We start from the raw sequence: 18,640 nt of genomic DNA, 5'->3' as shown, positions 1-18,640 counted from the left end.
GGCATAGTGTGTGGTTGGGTGTATATCCTCAGAGCAAGGTGTGCCAGGAATTCCTGTCCGACTGTATATGTTCGTGTTATTTGCACAATCAAGATAAAATCTACCCGTCCAAATATTTCCATACCTTTCTCTCATTTCTTTGGTCACTTAATCCATCAACTTTTAATGGCGAGTTATCTCTTAACCCTTTTACCCCCAGGCTATTTGGAAATTTCCAACCCTTAACCCCCAGGGGTTATTTTTTTTCAAGCACATTTTGCAGTACTGTATATTTTTTTTAAATTGCTAACAGCCTTAATTTTCGTCATAGAGAGGCCAGGTTGGTCTCATTCTCTTGGAAAATGCCTGAATTTTCTAAAAAGAAAAAATTATTAAAAACATGCAAAAAAAAATTCAATAGCATTTTTTTGCAAGGACGTAGCGGTATGTCCATGGGGGTAAAGAGATGAGTTTTGTGAAACGTACCAGTACGTCCTTTGGGGGTAAAAGGGTTAAAAAGCAGAGGATCATTTTCTGTTTACTTTTCTTTTTGCACTCGTTTGCAATGTTACCATACGAAAACAACAAATGCAGCCATTTCTAATCCATTGCATGACAAAGGCCTCAGACATGTCCTTAATTATGTCAGGTCTTGGGCCATTTTCATCACCACACTAGCTGCTGCGGATTGGTGATGGTGGGAGACTTTAGACTGATGGCTCACCCCAAACCAGACTATAGTCCATTTCTTTTAGCGATGCATATTTGCACCGACTCGCGGTGGTGCCCTTTTAGCTCGGAATAGTTTCCGGATCGCTGATTGGTTAGAATTATCTTGTCCAACCAATCAGCGATCCGAAACTTTTCCGAGCTAAAAGGGCACCGCTGCGAGTCGGTGCAAATATGCATCACTAAAAGAAATGGACTTTCGTATGTGTGGCCCTGACTAATACAGCTTTGCTGATCATGGCATTCTACAAAACCTTCCTCTATGTTAAGGTATCCCCACTCAGAAAGGTTGATGTGAATAGAAAACCTTTGCCAAAATTGATGAATACCGAGCGTCAGAAATGTTTTGGTTACCAATAGCTGAATATCATAATTTTGTGCCAAATATTTTCTTAAATAGCCAGGTATGAATTGCGTTCTTTTCAAAATTGCCTGTCTTGTGCATCTTCACCTCATCTTCAAAGCCAATTCTCCGTAATTATCTTGGTTCTCCTCATTATTTCTTTCTTACTTTTCCAACTGTATTGTCCCCTCTTCTCATTCCATCCAAACCATTTTAGATTGAAGTTGTTTTGTCCGTTATTATTTTATTTTTGAATTCTCTTGTGTATTTTCTGTTTTGTTTGCTTTAGTTGCCAAGTCACATTGATGCTAAAGCTGTCAAGGAATATCTCTTATAGTCCATCTTTAAGTTTAAAGTAGCTTTTTGTGCTAAGGGATTTGTATTTCATTTGTATTCAAGTTACCTTGTTCAGTAATTAGATCGCCAATCTTATTAGACTTGTGGCTACCAGTGGAGGAATGGGACTTGACTTCATGAAACAGTTCTTAGCTCATTTTATGCTACAGTAAGGATCTTTAGAATGACAGACCTGTGTTTTATGTTTGTGCATATTTTCACTTGATAGTGTGTGTGCTTGCCTGGCTTATTTTTTTCGTAAAGAACATAAGAAGTAAAATATCGTTTTTCTCTGCAGGAAATACGTGATGAACGAGGAGGAGTTTCTTCTGAAATGGAACAACCACCAGACGAATTTTGTAGATGTATTCAATCACCTCCTCAGAGATGATTCTTTCGTGGACGTCACGCTGGTTTGTGGGGGAGAGGCCGTTCTCGGCCACAAGATGGTGCTCGCAGCTTGCTCCCCCCTGTTGCATCGCATCCTACGTGACAACCCTTGCAAGCACCCTGTCCTCATCCTCAGCGACGTCCCCGCCGAAGACATGCGAGCGATGATGAAGTTCATATACCAGGGGGAAGTGAGCGTCTCCCAAAGCGAATTGGCCAGTTTTTTAAAGACTGCTGATAACCTCCAGATTAAGGGGCTGGCAGAAGACAAAGAGAAAGACAAGGAACACAAAAGCAAGGATGAGAGAAAGAGGAAAGACAAGGAAGACAGGTCGGAATGGCGTTCAAGCAACAAAAGACAGCGTCTGTCGGATGCGCGGGCAGCGGAAGCGTGTTCGCCTCTTCTCTCAGGCTCGTTTAAAACAATTAGTGATTCTCACTCTAGTCATAAAAGCAGGAGCAAGGCTTCCAGTGACGACCACTCGTCAAAGAGCAGTGGGGTCGGAGGCATAGGTTCTCTGCACATCCCAACTTCGAAGCACGTTTCGTCAAAGACCTCTAGCTCAAAGATCGTCGTTCATGGCATTCCCAACAAAATTTTGAACGCTTGTTCTACGAAAGAAAATTGTACTTTGCAGACCAACTCCAGTATCAGCATGGAGGAGAACAGCTTACTAAAAGCCAATTTGTCAGACGATTTAGTACGTAATAAACTACTTACATTTAATTTTGTTAATGTAATTTTAGGAAACAGTAGATTTATCAAAATGCTGTGATGTAATAATTAATTTTTTTTATGGTATTGGAGATTTTTTTCTTAATATAATTGTATCACCCTCTGTAATACTCAGATTTTAGTTGAACATTGATATGTAAATTTATTGTTACCTTTTTAACACATCTTTAGCTGTATATTTTCCAGAATTTCTTTTGATGTTTTTCATAGCTTTTTTTTCAATTTTCACCAGACCATCAAAACAGAACCATTAGACTATCCAGGGGAAATGGTTTGGACAGAGGGCCACGGTGCCATCAACAGTGATCTTCTAGATGATTCTCAACCCATGATGCCTCTAGGTGCCATACCGGGAACACTTGAAAGTGTTGCTGCTGCTCTGACATCTTCGCCCAATCTGCCTGTTTTGGAAACAAGTAATTATCTATTGATTCAAGTACAGAGGATAATGTATAATATGTATATAGATGAATATATTTATGTGCCTCAGAAGTGCCTCAACTTAAAAGCATTCAGAGATGCAAACACAAATCCAACTGAAATTATAAATTTTGGATATTCTATCAAAACTTTATAATTAAATACTGTAATTAACCCTTTTACCCGCAAAGGACGTACTGGTACGTTTCACAAAACTCATCCCTTTACCCCCATGGACGTACCGGTACGTCCTTGCAAAAAAATTTTATAAAATTTTTTTTTTCATTTTTGATAATTTTTTGAAAAAAATCAGGCATTTTCCAAGAGAATGAGACCAACCTGACCTCTCTATGACAAAAATTAAGGCTGTTAGAGCAATTTAAAAAAAATATACTGCAAAATGTGCTGGGGAAAAAATAACCCCTTGGGGGTTAAGGGTTGGAAATTTCCAAAGAGCCTGTGGGTAAAAGGGTTAAAAAATACTGTATTTCATAATTTAATGCAGTAAGCAAGACGGTATTTGTAATATGAAACGGCTGTATTTTTTTATGACTTTTCCCACTGAAAATCATAGGCATCTGACATAGGTGAAGCCCTAGGCCAAAATTGAAAAAATTTTGACTCGCGAACAGCTTCTTGAAATCTATGAAGTTTATAAGTTTAAGACTTTCTGTAGGTTCATGTTTTCACAATTTGCTTTCATAAGTGAATAAACTACTCGGTAATATTCACAAATAATAACCGTATTACTGTAAGATTTTAATGAAATGTAAGCAATAGGTAGAATTTTTAAGGTATAGAAAATGTTTTTGAAATTTTGTGTTTTCACATTTCTTTCATAAGTGGTTAAACTACAGTACGCTGGAATACAATGATGATAACAGTAATACAGTACTGTAATATTTTAATGAAATGGAAGCAATAGGTAGGATTTTCAAGGTATAGAATTTTTTTTTGAATAAGTGAAAATAATGCTATGATGACGCAAGTCTATGGCTTTGTTAAAATTTTAGCTAACATTCCTAAAACTTCCAGACGAAGATGGTCGATGTGATGAAGAGAGTCGAGGTGATATGTCCACTGCTTCCGATGACATCAATGCCAACACAACTACCGGGGTAAGTGTCTGAATTGTCTCCGTTTGAAGGATTTAACTTTGCAAACAAATCTGTAATCGCTGTGTAAGTTCTTAATACAGTAGTGCTGTAGTGGCTGTGGTATGCTTGTAGTCAATTGGTGGATGGCTCTGTCTATTTTCTACGGATTTTTACTGAATGTGCTCCGAAGTCCATACTAGATATTTTGATTTGGCAGCAAAATTTGCTAGGAAGTTTGTTCTGTCAAAATTGGAACAAAATTTTGTGGTGACTGTTTCAAACCCATGAATTTTTTTTTTATTGTACAGTATTTTATTAATTTTGATTATATATATGACTAGAAGAAAAATTAACTATTATAATGTGCCTCATAGGAAATTGAGAAAACTGTATTTTGGGAATATTTTAAAATTATCACCAATACTGTTGTAGTGATAGAGGGGGGTTGCCGCTGTTGTAACCCAGGAAACAAAATTTGATAAACTACTTTTTTATTCTTGCCTTCTGCTCATAGACTGTCTATTATTATTAGGCATCAACTTTCTATAGCTTGCGTTTGGCTTTTGTATTTTGTTATTATTTTACTTTTTTTTGTGTGTTCTCTTCTCATTTCTTTTTTCCTATTGTTTTTGCCTGAGGGCTTTGTCAGTGATATTTAATGGGACAACTTGTTTAATATATAAGTGCTACTAATTTTGTTATAAGCTGTTGATCTTGGTCTTATTCTTTAGCCACAATATCTCTGATATACAGTAAATATAAGCCACATCTTTTTCTATTCAAACATGAAAATCATATATTTTTTCAAGCTAATTGTTCCTAAACTGATACAAGCCTTTGTTCTTTAATGCTAGTATGATTTTAGCAAAGCTGGAAACTCGGTTGTTTTAAAATTGTAACGAGCTATAGGTAGTTACAGTTGGGTAGCTGGGTAGCTCTGACCCCCTGCTAGCTCAATGAGTAACCACTTTGACTTCAGCTACTGAGTGGCACAGACATGATCTTGGTGTGATAAAACTTATCAAGTTTTTCTTTTCTTTTCTGTTTGATTAATTAATTTGACAATGGAGAAACCACGTATGGCCATGAGGTCTTGCCCTGGCATTACGCTCCGGAGATGCGGAATGATCATGAGTAGGGACTCGGTGGATCCCTATTCATTGCGCTCGTCCTTTAGAGGCCATGACTATAAAGAGTCATTCTCAGAGGTTGAAGAGTTCCTCTAAGCCTCTCTATCCTTTCTCTTGTACAGTTGATAACAGATTCTCACCTTCCTTTCACACTTCCTTCGTTGTCAGTTCAAAGAGCACCTTCGATGAGTAAGAGTTGGAAGCACATTCGGCCTCCCTCTCCATCAAGCTCAACTACTTCAACCTCGTCCTTTACAAAGGCGAGTAGCTCACGCTTCACAGAGGCTAAGAGGAGTAAGATCCCTCATTACTACCCAAGGGAGTCAGCCTCTCCTGCAAACTTTCTATCACCCTCCTCCTCCGAAGATTTTTTCTTCACAGCTGTTTCAACATATTCTGTTAGGCCACTCTGTAGCAATGATGAGTGATAACACTACTGTAGTGGCCTACATTATCAAGCAAGGAGGGACAGCCTCTCTGCATCTTTTCGAGTTAGCAAAACAAGCCCACTCATTGGCAGCAGAAACTGCAGTAGACCTTTCAACAAGGTTCATCCCGAGTAGGAAGAACTTCATAGTCGACAAACTCAGTTGCCAAGAACAAGTAATAGACATGGAATTGCTTCTTCCATCCTCAAATGGCAAAAAGTCTCCTGACATTGTGGAGTTCCCCAGTGATAGACCAGTTTGCAACAAGCCTCAACAAGAAACTCAATCTATTGCCCACGAGTACCAGATCAGGCAGGGGCTCTCATTGATGTCTTTCGACATCTGCGAAACATCCTCGACGCTTATGCTTCTACACTGTTCTGCCTAACCAGAAGAGTCATCAACAGCGTTTTGAGCATTAAATCTCAGGATGATCTTAATGGTTGCTGGACTACCTAATGCTGTCTGAGGTACCTAGGGAACTCCCATGTTGACCCAACCTGCTGTGCCAACTGCATCTAAAGAGACATTATTACTACACAGGTGGAGGTTATCCAGCACTTCCAAACAAGAGGCTTCTCACAAGGAACTGAGAAGATTTCTGGATACCTCCTCAAGTCCATGGTAGCAGTCTAGCAGGCTTAGTGGGCCATCTGCAGTTGATGCTGTAGCAGGAGTACTTCTTTTCTCAGAGCCTCACTACAAACGATAACAGACTTTCTTGTCTTCTTGTGCAGAGAGAAACGTTTTTCAGTTGATGCAGTGAAAGGCTATTGCTCAGTCTTTAGGTAGAAAGGCCTGGATCGCTCTTCTTCTTGGGAACTTCCAATGTTGGTGAGGAATTAAGAGTAGTTCTGCCCTCAGAGAAAACTCAGGCCCCCCTGCTTGGAATAGTACTGAGGTATGCATCTTTTTGAACTCCTGAAGCAGGTGTCTAACAGAGGCCTTACCCTGAAGACCGTAAAATGGGTTAGTGAAATCCATGTATTGTCATACTCTGTCTCATACTGAAGGTTAGAGGAAAGTCTCCTTTTCCTTAGTGTCTGAATTCATAGCAAAGACTCAGAACCCTCCCATACACAACCCTATAGGTTTGAGACCTTTTATATTTTGTAACTTAGAAGCAACTATAGATTCATACTTCTTTGCATTGTGAGGGCAATAAAATGCTATCTGAAGCACACAACCCTTCAGACCACAGCTTCATAATGTGTAAGAAGAAAGTCTCAAATAACAGTCTTCTTGCTTTGAAGCACAATACTCAGAGTGCAGGAACATCAATCGACTAGTCACCCCGTAGAGCCGTCTGAGGCTCTCGCTCATTATGTCAGGGGAGTAGGAGCTACTCTAGCCTTCAAGAGAATCATGTCAGTAGGTCAGGTTGGGGAGGCAGGAGCCTGGAATTCCCAAACAACCTTCTTAGCCCATCACCTAAGGGATTGTACCCACAACTCCTTCAACACCTTTTCCCTAGTACCTGTGATAGCTTCTCATCAACTGGCATAGTATTCTTAACTTTTTACGGACAAGAAGCATCATGTCTATGATAACCGACATCATGCGATTTTACACTAGTTAGTTTGGTCATACGGTCTTTATCCCTCCTAAGGAGAAATCTTCTGTTAAAAGACGAAGTTTTGTATCCATGTAGGAACAATTTAAAACCTTTTGATTTCCTAACTATACAAACCTAAGTCCTTCAAGTTAACATCCCGTCTAACGGAAAATCCCTGCCAGACTTGGGCCCAAGACCCGCTCAAGCCCTATAGTTTTTTGTAGTGTCTGTAACCTCACCTTCTTTGTGAGCAAAGGATAGGTGGTTTAGGGTATCCTATAGGGCTACCTGCTGAGTCATCAGCAACCATTGCCTGGTCTTCTCTGGTCCTAGCTTGGATATAGAGGGGCCTTGGATGCTAGTCATGTGTGTATAAGGTCAGTCTCTAAGGCATTGTCACCGTCCCTTGCCTGTGCCATTCATGAGTGCCCTTTAAACTCCACAGTTTCTGGGCAGAGGTCAAAGTGGCTACCCAGGGAACTGGCAGGGGGCCGGAAATTCCCCCCTACCTGCTTGTAATTACCGACATCTCATTATGAATTTTAACAGTTTCCATCTTTGCTGAAATCACTTCTATTAAACGACTCAGGTTTGCATAGTTGAGAATACAAATTATTTTTTAAATTTGTGATATTTTGCGTACTCAGATGCTCCTTATAGAGGAAATAAAACTTTAGATTGGAATGCCAGCTGAGGCAATGAAGTGGGAGTTAGTTAGCCCCAAGAATGCAGGTCTACTGTAACTTTACCTAATACATCTAGACATTACTCTTGTAACCTCATTTATATAAAAATACTAGACCAGTGTAAGCGGTTTCAATCTTGTTTGTGTTTACATCGTTAGGTGTTCATCATGCGGTTGATGAGATCGTGTTAATATTGGGTATTTTGTTGAATGGTATAATATTTATGTGATGGGTATTATGTCTTCTAAAATAGTTGCTTATTTGCTTCTTTTTTTGGGGGGATTAATAGACATTATGGCAATAGTTCATGAGTTAGTGTACCCTCTTTATTATTATTGGTATCTTTGTGGTATTTTCGGTAATTAGGTATACATGCTCTCTATATTGAATAATTGTCTTTGGATTTATTGGCATCATCATGTTTTTTTGAAAATGGCAAAGCTTGCATTGCCTATAGATCAAGCTTTAGAAAAAAACAATTCATTTGTGTAAGAGTTGTAAAGGTCAGACTTATGCAACAACAACAAATGCAGCTGTTTCTTGTCCACTGCAGAACAAAGGCCTCAAACATGTCCTTATTCATGTCTGGGGTTTGGCCATTTTCATCACCACGTAGAGCATTGTGGATTGGTGATGGTGGGAGACTTTAGTCTGATTGCTCACAGCAAACCAATCGGGTATGGGTGACCTTGAGGCGTACAGCTGATCATGGCGACATGCAAACCCTTTCACCAGGTTAAGATATCCCAACTCAGACAGGATCATTCATTTTGTAGTAAATTTGTTATGGCTTTAAGAACATTAGTTAGAATCAAACTCTCGTTATTCTATCTTCTTTATGTAAACACTACACATACACAAACATGCTTCTATATTATTGCAATATTTTCCCATATTAACCCTTTTACCCCCAAAGGACGTACTGGTACGTTTCACAAAAGCCATCCCTTTACCCCCATGGACGTACCAGTACGTCCTTGCAAAAAAATGCTATAAAAATTTTTTTTTTTCATATTTTTGTTATTGTTTTGAGAAAATTCAGACATTTTCCAAGAGGACGAGACCAACCTGACCTCTATGACAAAAATTAAGGCTGTTAGAGCAATTTAAAAAAAATATACTGCAAAATGTGCTGGGAAAAAAATAACCCCCTGGGGGTTAAGGGTTGGAAATTTCTAAATAGCCTGGGGGTAAAAGGGTTAATCATCCATATAAACTTTTGTTGCACACCATTAACAATTCACAAAAGGTTTAAAGGTTGCTCATAAATGGCAGAGGCAAGGGAGAAGGACAGTGCCTTAGAGACTGACCATATATACACATGATCAGCTCCCAAGTCCGCTTCCCACCCAAGCTAGGACTAATGAGGGTCAGGCAATGACTTCTGATTTCTTGGCAGGTAGACCTCTAGGCTCTCTCTCACCCCCCCCCCCCATCCTTAGCTCACAAAGATGGTGAGGTTGCAGACACTACAAGAAATTATCAAGCTTGAGTGGGTCCTGAACCCCAGTCTAGCAGATTGCAAGTGTGGGAAGTTTCCAATAAGTGATCAAAACTCTAATATAAAAATGTAGAAAATCTTTTAGACATCTTGCAAATTCTAGTCATGCCTTCTCCATCATAAGGTAAAATGCTACATAGTATTCTAATAGTTTAATTCCAGCTGTGACCAGATTGTGGAATGATCTTCCTAATCAGGCATTTTGAATCAGTGGAACTTTAAAAGTTCTAACTTTTTGTAAATTATTTTTTGATAAACAGGTTAACGTAAGTCTCGTTTTATAATTTATATATGACTGGTTTATTTTAATGTTGTTACTGAATTAAAACATTTTTTATTTTCTATTCATTACTTATATATAATTTATTTGCTATTTTTTTATTTCCTTTCCTTACTGGGCTGCTTTCCCTGCTGGAGCCCTTGGGCTTGTAGCATTCTGCTTTTTCAACCAGAGTTGTAGCACGGCTAATAATAATAATAATGCAATAATTAGTTTTTTTTCTGCTTATAAAAAAAGTTTTACATACATACATACATATATCAAGGCACTTCCCCCAATTTTGGGGGGTAGCCGACATCAACAAATGAAACAAAACAAAAAGGGGACCTCTACTCTCTACGTTCTTCCCAGCCTGACGAGGGACCCAGCCGAGTTCAGCTGGTACTGCTAGGGTGCCGCAGCCCACCCTCCCCCGTTATCCACCACAGATGAAGCTTCATAATGCTGAATCCCCTACAGCTGCTACCTCCGCGGTCATCTAAGGCATCGGAGGCAGCAGCAGGGCCTACCGGAACTGCGTCACAATCGCTCGCCATTCATTCCTATTTCTAGCACGCTCTCTTGCCCCTCTCACATCTATCCTCCTATCACCCAGAGCTTTCTTCACACCATCCATCCACCCAAACCTTGGCCTTCCTCTTGTACTTCTCCCATCAACTCTTGCATTCATCACCTTCTTAAGCAGACAGCCATTTTCCATTCTCTCAACATGGCCAAACCACCTCAACACATTCATATCCGCTCTAGCTGCTAACTCATTTCTTACACCCGTTCTCACCCTCACTACTTCATTTCTAACCCTATCTACTCGAGATACACAAGCCATACTCCTTAGACACTTACATAGTTTCTCAAAACACATTTGCAGCATACTCAGTTTCTAGTAACAGATTTTAGCTTTTATGAATCCTTGCGTTCCATCGGGAATTATAAAACTTTAGTAGCAAAAAAATTGGACTGATCCAAAAATAACAATCACTACTTACAATAGAAATGCTTAAATGTACTAAGCAGTCCATAAATGTTTCGTTAGTCTGGCCACAAGCTGCTATATTAAAGAAAGTTTCAGTAATAATTTGAATATAGTACATAGACTGTAAAAACTCAATGCATTTATATGAAAGAGATATGCAATCTTCATACTTTTCTAGTGATGTTTCTCTGATGATAACACACTTTGCATATAATGAAGCATACTATGTGGCATCATTATACTGCATATGGAATGAACACATATCCTATTTAAGAATACAGAATTGGTGGAAGAGAATAATGGGAGGCAAAAGATTTCCACTACTGCTACAGCCACATCTCAGAGGCCATAAGAGTTCTGCAAAAGCACCATCACAGGTCTTGATTTGACTACTTCCTTTTCATACTGACATACATATACCAAGGCCCTTCCCCCAATTTTGGGGGGTAGCCGACATCAACAAATGAAACAAAACAAAAAAGGGGACCTCTACTCTACGTTCCTCCCAGCCTAACAATGGACTCAACCGAGTTCAGCTGGTACTGCTAGGGTGCCACAGCCCACCCTCCCACATTATCCACCACAGATGAAGTTTCATAATGCTGAATCCCCTACTGCTGCTACCTCCGCGGTCATCTAAGGCATCGGAGGAAGCAGCAGGGCCTACTTTTCATACTGACATTTTATTCAGTCCTTCTCCTGCTACTTCTCGTATCCCCTGATTCCAATGGAGGCATCATGAGCCTGCATTTCTGGTGTAACAATGTAGGCTCCCAGCACTGTTTGAACTCTTGAAGTCCCCCTAATAGGTGATGCCTCTTGTCCAGAGCAAGACTTGTACAAAGAACAGTTTAAAAATATTAGGGAAGATATCTTCAAAGGTTCTAGTGATAATTTATAGATAGGACTCCAGGCAATTCATATTTGAGACTTTAAAAGCAGAGAGGTGTTTTCAGTTCCAGTCGGAGATGACTAGCAACAGTTCCAGTTTGCTCATGTGTTACAGCACATATGTTTGTTAGAATATCTTTCTTTTCATTCTTAGTATTAGACCTACCATACAGTATGAAATATTAACTGGCATGATCATGTTGCTTTCAGTAATAGCAAATTATAAATCTTAAGATGCAAATTCCTTAGAATAAAGTCATTAATCTTCAGCACTTAATTTAGATAATAAAACAAACCCCATCTTAAAAGATTTGAACCATTAATGTTTAGTTTCCCAGGCTAAAAATATATCCACTTGGCATCTATATGAAAGAGAGTACTACTATAGTCCATTTCTTTTATCGAGGCAGATTTGCACCGACTCGCAGCGGTGCCCTTTTAGCTCGGAAAAGTTTCCTGATCGCTGATTGGTTGGACGAGATAATTCTAACCAATCAGCGATCAGGAAACTTTTCCGAGCTAAAAGGGCACCGCTGCGAGTCGGTGCAAATCTGCCTCGATAAAAGAAATGGACTATAGGTCCTTTGACTGGACAGACTTGGATCCATCTCTGGTTACAGTTCATTTTTCCTTTGCCTTCACATACACCGAATAGTCTGGCCTATTCTTTACACATTCTCCTCTCCTCATACATCTGACAACTCTAAGATAATGGAAAAATTCTTCTTCACTCAAGGGGTTAACTACTGCGCGGCAATTGGTCAGTTTCTACTTTACTCTTGGTATGGGTAGATGAGACCCTTTAGCTATGGTAAGCAATTCTTCTAGGATAAGGACACCCCAAAATCAAACCATTGTTTCAGTCTTGGGTAGTGTCATAGCCACTGTACCATGGTCTTCCACTGTCACGGGTTAGAGTTCTCTTATATGAGGGTACACCTAGGCACACTATTCTTTGTTTCCTTATTTCCTTACCTCAGTGGGCTATTTTCACTGTTGGAGCCCTTGAGCTTATAGCATCCAGCTTTTCCAACTATTACAGGTACTCTTCTTTTATGTTATTTAACCCTTTTACCCCCAGGCTCTTTGGAAATTTCCAACCCTTAACCCCCAAGGGGTTATTTTTTTCCCAGCACATTTTGCAGTATATTTATTTTAAATTGCTCTAACAGCCTTAATTTTCGTCATAGAGAGGTCAGGTTGGTCTCATTCTCTTGGAATATGCCTGAATTCTTTCAAAAAATTATCAAAAATATGAAAAAAAAATTTTTTTATAGCATTTTTTATAAGGACGTACCGGTACGTCCCTGGGGCTAAAGGGATGGGTTTTGTGAAACGTACCAGTACGTCCTTTAGGGGTAAAAGGGTTAACTGAATGGTTATGGTACATCACAGGTCAGCACTTCAAGGCTATTTTTCTAGGTCCCATTTACCATAATTTTTTCTTGCTTGCTTTAATTTTACTCTTATCTCTCTTTATCTTATCAGACTCTATCACTAGTCTCTGCAATTTTTCGTCACTTTTCGCTTCACTTTTCTCAATATTTGGCAAATTTTTGCCATTCCTATCTCCAGTCATGCATGACCCTTCTCCTTTTCCCAATGGGGAGACGAAATAAGGAAAAAATGTGAAAATAGATCTGTCATATATAAACTATGAAGAGAGATTCATGTCAGCCTGTTCAACATAAAAATTTTCACAGCAAATAAAGCTTGTAGAATACTGTTTAGTTTTGAGTCTTATGATGTAGAAGGCATGGCTGTTAATTTGCACCATTCACTAATTTTAGCTAGATCTCTATTAACCCTTTTATCCCCACCATAAGGTTAAATTTCGAGCACATTTTGCTATATATTTTTTTTCTAAATTGCTCTAACAGGCTTAATTTTTGTTCTAGAGAGGTCAGGTTGGTCTCATTCTTTTGGAAAATGCCTGAAGTTTCTCAAAAAATTATCAAAAATATGTAAAAACATGTAATTAACAGTGTTTTGCAAGAACGTACCGGTACGTCCTTTGGGGGTGAAAGGGTCAAGTGATTCAGCAACCTCAGATCTACAGTACTGTACATTCAAGAGATGGAATTGATGCAAAGATATTAGTATCATCTGCATATGCAACATGCTTGTTTTTTAGGCCAAACGACACATGTAAATAGTATAAAAAGTAATGGGCCAAGAACACTACCCTGAGGAACACCAGATATCACATTCCTATACTCACAGTGGTTCCTATCAACAGCAACTCTGCAATCTATTACTTAAAAATTCAGTAATGATGCTAACCCTTTTACCCCCAAAGGACGTACTGGTGGGTTTCACAAAAGCCATCCCTTTACCCCCATGGACGTACCGGTATGTCCTTGCAAAAAAATGCTATAAAAATTTGTTTTTTCATATTTTTGATAATTTTTTTAAGAAACTTCAGGCATTTTCCAAGAGAATGAGACCAACCTGACCTCTCTATGACAATAATTAAGGCTGTTAGAGCAATTTAAAAAAAACACTGCAAAATGTGCTGGGGAAAAAATAACCCCCTGGGGGTTAACGGTTGGAAATTTCCAAATAGCCTGGGGGTAAAAGGGTTAAGAAAGCACCCACATATCCCACTTCGTTGCACCTACATGTAATGTCTTTTCTCTGACATGTCACACCACTTCTATAAATATATTAAACACACCCTTGTCTCAAACCTGCTTGGGTAGCAAACTTATTTTTCTTTATCACGTTCAGTATTTCACTTCTATTATAAAAAAACATTCTGTCTCAGCAACTTAATCTTTATTCGCATACAGCTTTAACGCCATCCAAATTTTATATCTAGTATCTCTGTTATAAGCTAAACTATTATGTTAGTTTTAGTTGACAAAACTGTAGGTAAGTGATTGTTGGTCAATAAGTTGTTTTTATGTTAAGTAGTGGAACCATCTGAAGTTAAACAACTTTCCCCCGTCTTTCTTTCAAAGATGTGGTATTTCAGTAAAATCATGCGATTCCCTGTTCATATTTTAGCATCTTTAGTTCTGCAATTTACCATCGATGTTTGTACGCTTTGAATCATACATTTATTTTGTTAAGCAACATTTTTTGTCTTCCATTAGTTTGTTTGTGTTGCATGCTTTATGCTCCATTATTATGTTTTCCCTCATTTAAGGCAGGACATATGTTTGTTTACTTCTTATTTTGTCTTTGTTGTGTTTTGTCAAGTGTTTTGATTTAGCATAAAAAAATAATGGGTTTTTGTTCTTGATAATTCTGTATCATTGAAAATGTGAAAATTGGAAAATTTTGAAATCCATGGGAATTTTACCTGATTTCACATGAAGATATTGTTGTAAGTCTTCTTGAAAAATAGTAGATAAACTAAGAAGGAAATTTGGGGAGTACTGATGCATTGATTTTTGGTTTAAGCATTTTTATCTGTGTTGAAAGTTGTTTCAAGTTTTATATTACCATTCATATATTAAAGAACTTTTTGGATGGTGGCATGTGATATAGTTATTGATTTTTTTAAGTTATATGAGTTTAGCTTGCTAAAGTTGTACTGGGACGGTAGAAGGCAGTAGCATTATTCATGTAGTACACACAGGGGAGGGACTGGTAGGTATATACCACAACAAAACAAAATTGAAGTATGCAGACATGCTGCCTCTTGATCTTTAAGGCCTTTCAGTTAATATTTTATTTGCCTACATGTTGTGGTATCACCTACCATTCTCTCTACCAGGTAACCTGGTTGCCAGGTATTGTAGTCCCGAGTAGTGCATCACCAGCAAATGTCAGCCATCTCGATGTACTTCTGCCACCACCCCCACCATTGCAACAGGCACCACTACCACCACCACCATTACAACAGGCACTACCCCTCCCACCATTACATGCGACAGCTCTACCATCACTGGCAGTACCTCAGTCTAAAGAAGAGTCACACGATTATCCGGTCTCTGTTGAACCCTTCTCCCTACCGCCTATTCCGTCTCCTCTCGTTGTTGCGAGCAGTTTCAGTTTAAGTAATAGTGACAGTTTGGTGACAGTATCATCAGGTTCTAGTTCCCCAATTGCAACAACAGTTACGAGTCTAAATTACAACAATGTGCACAAGTGTCAGCAGTGTCCATTCTTTACTTCAAACCCTTACACATTCCAACGTCACCTTCGTATTCATCTCGGCACAAAAGAGTTTCGTTGTCGAATGTGTGCCTTTGCTTCCACAAGGAAGGATTCCTTGATTAGGCATTTTCGTTTTAAACATTTAACAGGAGTTATGTCAGTTTATCATGACCTGGAGTCGAGGGACATTGAAGAACTTGCTCTTGCTAGAGGTGCACATGAAGGATTGAGTCAGTCGAGTTGAGCTCATTTCTAAGTCTTTAGTATATACATTTCATGTGAGAGTTTTATGATAAAGACTAAAGCCTGAAATGTTTAGGATCAGTATTAGCCTGCAAATGAAATGGAAAAGAGAAGCACAATACAGTTCTGTTGCTGTGTTATTGTATAAAAAAAACAAATTTTGTGCATATACAAGCATTGGTGATTGAAATGAGTTTGATATTGAGTGCAAGGAATGAAAGTTCATGAAATGATGGACAGATTACAGTGAACTCTCTCGAAAATAAATTGTGAATTTCGCCTCTCATGAGCAGAAGGTGTATATCCGAACTGAATACGTAGGTTGGTTAGAAAGTCTCAAGATGTATTTTCTATGCTATAGAATTATTTGAAATAGTGAATTGGAGGGGTGAACAGAGAGCTTACAATCAATATAAATTGTGTGAGAACTTGCAACTCTTAGGTTTGCATTGGGGATACACAAGGTATTCTTTTATATACCAATACATTTGTCTTCAGAGTCTATTTTTATAGTGGAATTTGTAAATCAAATTCTGTGTTGCTATTGGCATAGCTTTTATTAACTTTTTTAAGAAAATTATTTAAAGGCTGGCCTGGCCATAAGAATTTTAGTGGAAATTTGTTTGTTAAATAACCCTTTAAGGTCTCAAAATGTTGATTGATGCCATCCAATATCCAACAGTTGAAATTAAAATTGCCATTCATAGAATATTTCCTCTGATCTTTGACTCACCATTTCAATCATTTTCCAACGTTTTAAATACACAACAGTAAATTTAAAGTAATCATATTCAAAATTAAATCACAACCAGCACTAAAAATGTATTTACAGCCAGCAGTAAAAATATTTTGTTATCCCTAAGAGTTTTCAGAATGTAATTTTCCACAGATGAATTGGAACCCTCATGGAATCTCAGAGAGTTAATACCTTTTGTTTTAAAGCTCTTTCAACAATAATGTTGATTTTACCTGGTTCTGTAGTGCTATGCCTTGTTTATTATTGATTCATAAACTACGTTAGGTTTTGTCCTAAGTTGAAATTGGCTTTATGTATTCAAGTGTTACAAGTTGTAGCTTTAGAACTACAGTATATCAGACATGATTATCATGGATAGTGTATGGAAGAGGACATTATGCAAAATAATTGCCTTTATAAAGTCATCATTATTAAGTATATTCCTCATGAAATCAGAAAGGGACTATGAGAAAAATACAAAAAGGTAGTTTACAAATGCATGCCAGTAGTTCTTGAAGGAGTTATATTAGTATTTTTGTAAATATTGTTTGTTAAACAAGCAGCTCTTATATAATGTTTATCTCAATACATTGCTCTTATGTTCCTAAAACGGTCAAAATGTCTGTTTCTTTTTTTCCATGATGTAATTAGACAGTTAAGTTTGTTATAAACCTATCTTTTCTATAGCCTACATTTATGTCTTCACAAATCCTGTACTCTGTTCCTAAATCAGATCATAAGCTGGCAAGGTGATGTCCCCTTGCATGTGCACCTTTTAATCAAAGGTTCGAGGCTGATGAAAAAACTAATTTTCCTTTGTCTACTTTTGTTTTGGTGAATCTTACCACATTATCATTATTGTTATTACTAGCTAAGCTACAACCCTAGTTTGAAAAGCAGGATGCTATAAGCGCAAGGGCTCCAACAGGGAAAGATAGCCCAGTGAGGAAAGAAAATAACGAAGTAAACTACAAGGGAAGTAATGAACAATTATAATGAAATATTATATGAACAGTAACAACATTGTACTGTAGTCATGTTAAAATGATTAAATTCACTGGCCTCCCAACCTATAATTAAGAGACAAAAAATTTCCTCTCTCTCCCCCTCCCCTTTGATGCCAGAGTTGCCGTTTCGTGGAATTTCGTCTGCTACTGTAGAAATAATGTGACATCTGGCAACTGACTGTAGAATTTTTTTCTACATCCACAGTCCTTCACTTGAAGCATGAATCAGTGCATGAATAGGAAGAAAGATATGAAAAAGAATTATGGTAAAATATGTTGATTTATGTAAATTCATCAAAATAATGATAAATACTTGAAATCAGTGTAACTTTAGGTTTTAATATGACGTGGATAATTCCACGTCATGTAGAATAAAGATCTACATTTTTCACCAATCATGATGGGATAGAAAATGGAGGGAAATTTGACGTCACCAGCAGCTACGAATTTATGGCAGCTCTGTGTGATGGCAACACTCAGTATTCCACAGTTCCACAGTGTTGTGTAGAAAAACGGCAGCCCTGTTTGATGCCTAGTCATTCCAGTAAATGGTGCCACTGAAAGATTATTAACCAGTTATAACCAGTACTTCATGTAATCATCATCAGGTGCGCTGTGCAGACTGTCATCTCCAGCTCGACTCAATTTAGTATCTTGAATACAATAGTTATTTATTGGGGAGCAGAAACGGGTAGAATTTGAACATGAGTAACAGTTATGTCTTTATCTGGTTTTAAATATGGATATTTGCCAAATTATTTGGGCGATTATATGAAAGAATAAGTTTATAGTCAATTCTTTTTAGTGAGGTAGATTTCCACCGACTCGCAGGGGTGCCCTTTTCGCTCGGAAAAGTTTCCTGATCGCTGATTGGTTAGACAAGATAATTCTAACCAATCAGATAGCAGAAAACATTTCCAAGTTAAAAGGGCACCACTGCGAGTCAGTGCAAATGCGCCTCATTAAAAAACATTGAGTATAGTTGGTAATACAATTGGGGCTGATAGAACCAAGAATAAGGTGGTTGGTTAGTGGCAGATGGTAAGAAAGGGAAGCCCCATTCTTTCGTTCGT

The 18,640-nt window shown here is 38.2% G+C and overlaps 1 protein-coding gene across 2 annotated transcripts in view; it reads left to right on the top strand.

The window, feature by feature from the left end:
- LOC137655634 (transcription factor Ken-like) overlaps nucleotides 1-17,358 on the top strand; it is a 42,114-nt gene extending 24,756 nt beyond the window's left edge. Inside the window, exons 2-5 of one of the 2 annotated variants that reach the window (XM_068389559.1) lie at nucleotides 1,686-2,478; nucleotides 2,746-2,929; nucleotides 3,969-4,051; nucleotides 15,199-17,358. In XM_068389559.1, the coding sequence (XP_068245660.1) occupies nucleotides 1,696-2,478; nucleotides 2,746-2,929; nucleotides 3,969-4,051; nucleotides 15,199-15,825 (1,677 nt within the window). In that variant the 5' untranslated portion in view covers nucleotides 1,686-1,695 and the 3' untranslated portion in view covers nucleotides 15,826-17,358. The remainder of the gene's footprint in view (nucleotides 1-1,685; nucleotides 2,479-2,745; nucleotides 2,930-3,968; nucleotides 4,052-15,198) is intronic. The other variant, XM_068389558.1, reaches the window with a different exon arrangement.
- Nucleotides 17,359-18,640: the final 1,282 nt, after the last annotated feature.

This window comes from Palaemon carinicauda, chromosome 16 (genome assembly GCF_036898095.1).
Source record: "Palaemon carinicauda isolate YSFRI2023 chromosome 16, ASM3689809v2, whole genome shotgun sequence".
Taxonomy (NCBI): Eukaryota; Metazoa; Arthropoda; class Malacostraca; order Decapoda; family Palaemonidae; genus Palaemon; species Palaemon carinicauda.
The sequence above is the reverse complement of the archived record's forward strand: the minus strand, read 5'-3'. Positions and strand labels throughout refer to the sequence as shown.